General features: G+C 38.9%; 1 protein-coding gene across 1 annotated transcript; it reads right to left on the bottom strand.

Annotated features, from left to right (window-relative positions):
* Positions 1 to 379: 379 nt before the first annotated feature.
* LOC110901547 (probable ATP-dependent RNA helicase vasa-like) lies at positions 380 to 1,284 on the bottom strand. The gene is made up of 2 exons (XM_022148367.1): positions 546 to 1,284; positions 380 to 438 (listed from the first exon to the last, which is right to left on the bottom strand). The coding sequence occupies exons 1-2, from the start codon at positions 1,282 to 1,284 to the stop codon at positions 380 to 382; spliced, it is 798 nt and encodes a 265-aa protein (XP_022004059.1).
* Positions 1,285 to 8,952: the final 7,668 nt, after the last annotated feature.

Here is an 8,952-nt window from a genome sequence, read left to right as displayed (position 1 = left end):
CATGCGAAAACTACTGTCCTTCTTTTTGACAAATAGAACTGGAGCTCCCCAAGGCGAGAAGCTTGGTCTAATGAATCCCTTGTCCAAAAGCTCCCGAAGCTGCGTCGACAACTCTTGCATCTCTGAAGGCGCAAGTCGATAAGGTGCCTTGGCTACAGACGCGGTGCCTGGAAACAAGTCAATATGGAATTCGACTTGTCGTTGCGGCGGTAATCCTGGCAAGTCTTCGGGGAAGACTTCAGGATATTCCCTTACCACCGGGATATCTTCCAGCTTCGGCTCTTCGGCTTCTTTATCAACAACGTGAGCTAAGAAGGCAACACATCCTTTCCGCATAAACTTTCGAGCCTTCAAACAACTGACAATCCTTAGAGGCGTATCATGCTTTTCTCCATGCACTACGATCGTTTCTCCATTCGTCATCGGGATACGGATAATCTTTTCATGACATACGATCTCAGCTCGGTTACTTGACAACCAATCCATTCCAACTACCACGTCAAAGCTTCCCAACTCAACTGGTAGAAGATCGAGCATAAACTCACGCTCTCCAAGCTCCATCACACAACCTTTAATCACTTCACTAGCTTCTACTAGCTTTCCATTAGCTAATTCTATCGAATATGGGATATCTAACTTACTGGCAACTAACCCAAGTATATCCTTAAATTCTAGGGACACGAAGCTATAATCGGCACCAATATCAAATAACACAGATGTAAAGTGTTGGTTGATAGGGAACGTACTAGTGACTACGTTCGGATCTTGACGAGCTTCCCTAGCTTCAATGTTGAAAACTCTCCCCTGGGCTTGGTTGTTCTTCGGGCAATCCCGCTTGAAGTGCCCTACATCACCACAGCCAAAGCAACCTTGGGCGCGACCATTTCCGTTTCCATTTCCGCCCTGGTTGTTGTTTGCTCCATGATTTCCGTTACTAGCTTGATTTCCAGAACCACCACAATTTCCATTACTTCCCTGGTTATTCCTATTCCCATTACCGTTTCCACCACGGTTTCCATTGCCATCCCCATTACCTCTCTGACTACCATTCCCGTGACTAGTACCAGCCCAGCGCGTCTCATTCGAATGACCATTCTTTCCACAGTTTTCACATTTCCTGAACCTACACTGGCCGGCATGATGGTGGCATACGTCACATTTGGGCAGTGGTCCTATGTATCCCTTCCCCTTGTTCTCAGAACCTGTAGGACCAGTCCTAACCTCGGCTGGTGGGTTCGCATCTCTTTTCTTGTTACCACTGCTGTTGTTTCCTTGGGTACCCATCTTGAAATTCGAGAACTTCCTCTTGTTCTCTCCTGACGACTCGACATGAGTCTCCTTCTTCTTTCCCTCAGAAATTGAAAACTTGTTCAATCTGATTGCTCTTCAGTCAATGCCACGCTCAAATCAATGGCCTCAGTGATCGTTGGAGGCTTCGAAGTAGTCACCATGCTCATTATTTGGGGTGCCAATCCCCAAATGAAACGTTCAACTCGCTTGAATTCTGGCTCTACCATGTAGGGGACAACACGAGACAGGTCATGGAATCTCTGTACATACTCAGCAATATTAGGTCCATCCATTTTCAGATTCCAGAACTCGGTTTCCAACTTCTGAATCTCAGCCCTCGAACAGTACTTCTTGTGCATCAGCTCTTTCATTTCATCCCAAGTCATACCATACGCTGCAGCCTCACCTAGAGTCTGAACCTGGAGGTTCCACCACGATAGAGCTCCATCAAGAAACAATCCAGAAATGTAAGTGACTTGGTGCTCTGGCGCACACTTGCTCATTCGCAGCACCTCTGTGTTCTCAGCCCATCTTACAAAAGCTACAGCACCTCTAGTGTCGTCACAGTTCAGACGCTTGCAGTCAAGTAACTACTTGTAAGTACAGCCTGTACAAGCAACATCATTCACAGAAAGCATTAGCAAACGCACATGGAATGTCCAAACGTATCGTAATGTGTCTTAAGTGACTTAAACATTACCATGAGGTGGGTTATTTCCTGAGGTACCTCCGCTGTGTTCAGAGCGTAAGGCCTCATGTTGTGCGATTGCTTGTGAAATCCGTTCATGCAGTTCTGCCTCTGTTGTGGGCAACTGAGTGTTCCTTCGAGGAGGCATCTTCTAAAAGAAGATTGTATAGGCCAGGTCGTATTCATATGATATATATATAGTATGTATATGTAATAGCATTTATTATAACAAGCAAGTATATAGTATCACAATTACTGCACAAACATGACATTCAACAACGTATTTAATGAGAACATGACGATTGAGCTTTCATTAATCATCGACCACAAGTATTGTTACATGTTTTACAAAAGTATCGTATCAAAAAGGATCACAGGGTCACACTACCCTTTTCTTGCAAATCTATCGGTCTACAAAAGTCATATAGTCAAAAGGTGATCTCCAAAAGGCTTCACTAGCTCAGCTCAATAGTGGTGCTCTCATCAAAAGCAAGCTACCTACATAAAACCAAAAACCGGCTATGCTGATGGTGGTGGAGGAGGAGGTAGAGGAACAAAAAGCAAGCTGCGCACATGCACAAGCTCCTCCTCAAGATCATAAACATGACGCAACTGATAACTGATCTGCTGCTCAACGGTAAGAAATCGAGTATCAAACTCGGGAAATGGAGTAAGCGGTGCAGAAGGATGTGAAAATGGGGACGCTGATGAACGAGGGGGAACAAAAGCAGGCTGACACGGACATGGCAAAGGACGCGGTGTCATCTCAAGCTCCAAAATCCTACGGCTCATGATCTCGTACTAGAGCTGCAATGATAGAAGTAACTCATCCCGTGTATAACCAGTAAAGTGCGAGGGATGGTAGGGATCAGAAATCGGCATGGTGTACGGTGGGAACCATCTGAGTAGCTGATCAAGTGTGAAGAAGTAAAGTGGGCAAAATGTGCAGACTGAGGTATATGGGGAAAAGCTGCTGAAACATGAGGGTAATGGCTAGGCTGCTGGCTAGAAGTGCCTTCCCCCGGATGGGGTGCGGGTATATCCTGCAAGAAAACAATAGGGAGGTCAACACGGTGAACATCAGACTCCACTGGATGAAAAGGAGTAACATCAGCGGGTGCAGGTGCTAGTGGAGCAGTGACTGGCTCAATAACAGGAGGGTCAGCGGTTGCAGGAACTGGATCAGATATGAGAGGTACAATGTCAGGTAAGCCAAATGGAATAGGGTCATGATCAGGCAAGGGCTCAGGAGCAGATATCGGCTCAGGATCAGCAGGTGCAGCATCGGGCTGATCAATAGGAACAAAGTCTACCTCAAGATCAAGCTCAAAGTCGTGTGGAGGGGATGGTGCAGCTGACATGGCTATATCATCATCAGAATCAATGGCATAACGTCACAATCCAACTGCCTGTAAGGCGGAAGATGTCACAGACTCAAAGGAATCTGAGACAGAGTGTAAACTAGAATCAGAAGAAATCTCAATAACAGGGATCCCAAGAAGTGGAATATCAACAACGTCCTCATCGAGCTCTCCATCGCTATGGGCATCATCGGGAGGGCCATCAACAAACAGATCAAAATCATCATTAAAAAATCATCAAATGGCCAATCCTCAGGTGGGATGACCATGAGAGGAACGGGAGCGAGGTACCCACGGCCGGTTTCCAATTTTTCACCAAATTCATGTTACCTCCCACTTGAATCCCAAGGTACTTGAATAGGAAGGTACCCACTTTGCAGTGAAACACGTTGGCCAAAGCCCCCACTTCATCGGGCCCTACACCTACACCATAAAGCTTACTCTTGGGGAGATTTACTTTTAGGCCCGACGCTATGTAAAAACATCTTAGGATCCTCCTCAAATTAGCCAGGGACAACTTGCCGAGAATGACGTCATCGGGGTAAAGCAAATGAGTCAATGTTGGCCCATTTACCCCACATGTTATGCCTTAGAAAAGCTCCTCCGAAGATGCTGGCTTAATGATGTCGGATAACGCTTCCATGGCAATGACAAAAAGAAATGGAGATAAGCGGTCGCTGACACACCCTGACTTTTGCAGAAGCGTGATTATGTGTGACTTGCTTAATATCATTGCATTTAATTATAACAACAACTATATGATAAAACTAACGATAATCATCCTTTAAATAAGTTTAAAAACGCAACAACAACATTGTTTTAAAACATAGAATTCAAATTCGAGTACAAACCATGCAACTTGTTTTTAGAGTTCACAAGGACTCGACAAAAGACTTTAAATAAAACCCGGTTTTGAAAGACGTATCTCGTCCAGGATAAGAAACACTAACCAAACCCTAAGACCATGGATGACATCTTTTATTCTCAAACAACACCTGGAACTTCCGAACGCCCGCCAGATCCACATTTAATTCCCTGAAATACATGTAGTTTGAAAACATCAACAAAAGTTGAGCGAGTTCGTGTGTTTGTTTATGTGTATGAATAAACCTTTGTAATCATTAAAAGAAATTATGTAAGTTTGTAAATCCCAGTATGAAAGCAACAAGGAAAAACAGATCATTAATGGTTTGCAAGGCCATTAATATGTGTGGCATGATGCAGGAAGACTCAAACCTAGCAGACTTTCCACCGGGCTTCCGGCTGTAAGACATAGTCAACCCATGGGCCAAACCCTGGTCCAACATGGGCGGGGCTCGCTACACCCAAATAGATCTATCACTCATGTCCCTCGGTCCTACAACGAGGATTGATGGTCTTAAGCATCATACCTACCACTCACATGATCTAGCAGTGCCCTTCCTTAGCTAACCATACCAAATAATAACGTTTGTAAACAGTTGTAACATGTACTTCACCCCCGAAGTTATAAAATTGAAAACAGTTAAAAGAAAAGGGGGTCACGAACTCACAGTCTTGCGTCTTCGTATCACAGTAACTCAAGCTTCTTCCGGTGTACACGACTACCTACAACGTACTATGATCTATTAGACGAGCGGGTCGTGCCTCGACTTGGAATTAATTAGTGTCGTTGAGTTACATTTCTTCATGTCTTCGATATTATTCCAAGTTATAATTATTTGTTAACATAATAAATACTTTAACTTCATTATATTTATTAAATTTTGGAATAGTTGTTAAAATAATTTATTTTAACTTGATATTCTTCAAGTATTTATACATGTATTTCCTTCCCAAGTATGGGTGTATTCATATTCTTGTATTTGTATATTTTTGCCATGTATTGGGGTCGTATTCCGGTGTGTATTTATACGTATGAGAATACATATTTTTATTGTATTCATTAAGTATTCTTATACTTAATTTCGTATTAATTTTTCTGGAATATTATCTTTAATAAAAGTTCACCAATATATATTTCTAAAATAAATACTTTAAGATATACTACTTAGAAAAATTATTTATAATTTTTCCCTTGGGCAAAAATATTTGTATTTTCATATAAGTTCCAAAAATAATATATTTTCAAGTCTAACTTGGAAAATATATATATATACTTATTTTTCTCCAAAATGATATATTCCATATTTATTTGAGAAAATATATCTTTCACCCCAAAAATATTGTAATTCATATTTGTTTAAGAAATATATATTTTCTCCCAAAAATAATACATTTCCTAATGATTCCAAGAAAAATATATATTTTTTTATTCACCCAAAAGTAATATATTTTCTTCTTGTCAAAAATATGATATAACTTTGTAATAATTGTAAAAATCATATTTTTATTCACTTGGTGCCCAAAATGTTATTTACCAAAATATACACATGAATATTATTTCCAGAGTATTTTGTAAGTTACATTCTTTTGTTCGGTTTCACCAATACTTTGTGTATAACTTGTATATTCATATTCTTGGGATTTTGGTAATATTTTGGATTGTAATTTTTGGTATTTTAGTGAGTTATATTATTTCAAGTTCTAAAATAATATAACTAATACACATAATATACAAATAATCACATACATGGTGCCTTCAAAATATATATTTCCTAAATACATATTTAGTCACTTTTATTTGTAAAAACCAACCTCCAATATTTATAATTTTTGTAACAAAAATTGTAGCAAAGTTTATGTAAAGATTTATGGTTTGAAATACACTTGTAAATATTTGTTTAGAAATATTTTTCTAAGTGTAAAATTTTTAGAAATTTTTTTTCATAGTTTCCCCTAAAAATGGAGGTTTCCATACCTTGAAGGTATATCATTTTCTTTTGTAAAATCAACACCATCAACCAATAATCAACAACCAACAATCTTTACTTACCAATTTTGCCAAAAACAAGCATAATCTACTACTTCATGAACTTGAAATTTCACAAAAAATTGTAGTAACTTACTAGTGTTCTTAGTAAGCCTTGTTACCCTTTAAAGTGTGATTGATTCTTTAAAAACTTCATTTTTAAAGAAAATGGATCTTCACAACTTATAATCATATTTTTCAAAAATGTTTCTTCTTTGATTTTTCTTGTTAAACAAGTGTTTCTACACTTGTTTAACCTTTAAAAAAATGGGGTTTACTTTTGTAAGAACCAAGATTAAGTAAAACTTATATTTTTAACTTGGTTTCTTAAGAAATCTCTCTTGAAATCTTAGATTTACATGATTAACAACTCATTTTAATCATCATCTTACAAGAAATCAATGTATTCTTTCCAAGTTCATGCTTCTCATGAGGATGATCCATTAACTTATACCATGTTCATCCTCTCATCTTGCTAGATTATGTTTTTAATCATGATCTAGCAAGATCATATGATGATCAACATCATTTTCTCAAGAAACCAATGATCAACAACTATAACAACACATAAACATTAAGATTTCTTATGTATTCAAGCTTATGTTCATGTTTCAAGTTCAAGTTTCTTAGTGTTCTTCAAGATTATCATTATGTAACATCTTTTAACCACTTGAAATAGATGTAAAATAGAAAGATCAAGGTTCTTACCACTAGCTCAAGGCTAGGGATGATCAAGTGAAGATAAGAGATGGATAAAAGCAAATAAAGAAGGTCCTTGAACTTCAGAAAGCTCCTAGCTTCTTTATGTAACCTCTAACACCTTTGTATATGCTTGAAATGTATGTAGGATGGATGAATGATGGTGATGATGGTGGTGGTGAGTTCGGCCGAGAGCACAAGAGGGAGAAGGAGAGGGTGTGTGTGTTTTAGAAATGAAGTTATGAACTCACAAGACTTACTTATAATCCATGTCTTGGGTTTTTCCATTGGTTTTCATGTTTAAGAAAGTAGAAACATAATCTACTAAAATATTAAAACAAATCAAGTAGTAGGCCCCTTGTTGGGCCGTCCCATAGGTGGGGGGGGTAGTAGGCTTAGGTTATACCTAATTTAGTTACTTAGGTTAAAATCCAAGTATTTAGTTAGATGCTTTAGTTACTAGGTATTTATGTGGTGTTATGATGTTCGGGAACCATAACTAGCTTGGTAATGTTAAAACAGTGCTTCTAGTGAAAATTTGGTGTTTCGGGTAGTGTCCGGTTGGTTCTGGTTCGTTAAGGTGCTAAACTTTGCAGTTTATTATGCTTTATGTTACCTTTTGTGACACTTTTGATTTCCGACACTTAGGAAAGCATTTAAGACCATTTAATCATATTTCTGCATGATATTAGATTGTTTAAATGCTGAAAATTGTTGATTTTTGCTGAATTCAGCACTTTATGTGAGTTTTAGGCACTTTCCGACACCTAAACTATCACTAGAAAGACAGTTTTGTGATCCTCACTTTCCTACACACTATACTAGTGTAATGCTTGGTTTCTGGCTCATTCTATGTCTCAACACACTATCTGTCTATGTACTGAACTCTGTTAGCATTTTCCTGATTTGTCTGAATACTGTGCTAACTGTGTTTCGTGCATCATTTGAGTCAAATAAAGTTCTCATGCATTAATGTTATATCACTTGCAATATATGATTCACATGTATGTATATGGCAATAATCAGAAAGCAGTTCAAGTCATTAATTGTAATTCAGCACATTCATTAAGCACTAATCATGGTTTAATAGTTGTACGGATACTTGGAATTTTGACAGTTGTCACAGTCGCCTTGTCGAAGCCCACATGTACAGTCGAACTCCAAGGTTGGAGATCCATTGACTAAAACGGAAGCTCGAGAATATGTTAACATGGCTATGATCCAAGTTCGCCATTTTGCCGGGCAGTTCATTTGTGACATACTAGATTGGAGGAAACTCCAATTCAACGAGTCATAGGCCTTATGGATGTCTACTTTAAAGAAAATACCCGATTTTTTCACCGACTTCATCCAAGCTAGTAGTCCATTTAGCATCAAAGGACCATCCGTGATATTTCTACCCCTTAAAAAGCGGTTTGCTGCTCTGAAATCAACTTCTCAATCACCCCTTTGAGGCGATTAACCAAAACCTTTGAAATGACTTTATTCACACATCCGATCAAACTAATGGGCCGGAAACCGAAGTCCTTAACAGGTCCTTTACTTTGGGGATAAGGGCAATGAATGACGATGTACAACTTTTACTAAGAGTCCCATTAATAAAGAACTCATCAAATAACTTCAAAAAATCCCCTTGTAAACCTTCCCAGCATCGATTGATGAATTTAAAATTAAAGCCATCCGGGCCGGGGGTGATCCCCGTCGCATTCCCAAATTGCACATTTAATTTGCTACAACGAGAACGAAACTACTAGGGCCTCCGCTTCAGCCACCGACAAAATCTTCAAGTAAGGACAATTTATGCATGGGCGATGGGGCATAGGCTCCGAGAACAAGTTAGAATAAAACTCAAAAAAATTGTTATTTTACTATAACCGGATTCGTTACCCACTCCCCATACACGATTATCCCATTGATTTTGTTTGAGCTAATGTTGGCTTTGGCGACCAAGTGAAAGAAGTGATAATTCTCATCCCCCTCTAGAGCCCACCTGGCTCTAGATTTCTGTCTGATATCAAGCTTTT

Source organism: Helianthus annuus, chromosome 13 (assembly GCF_002127325.2).
Source record: "Helianthus annuus cultivar XRQ/B chromosome 13, HanXRQr2.0-SUNRISE, whole genome shotgun sequence".
Lineage (NCBI taxonomy): Eukaryota > Viridiplantae > Streptophyta > Magnoliopsida > Asterales > Asteraceae > Helianthus > Helianthus annuus.
Note: the sequence above shows the minus strand (reverse complement) of the source record. Positions and strands in the feature narration are given on the sequence as shown.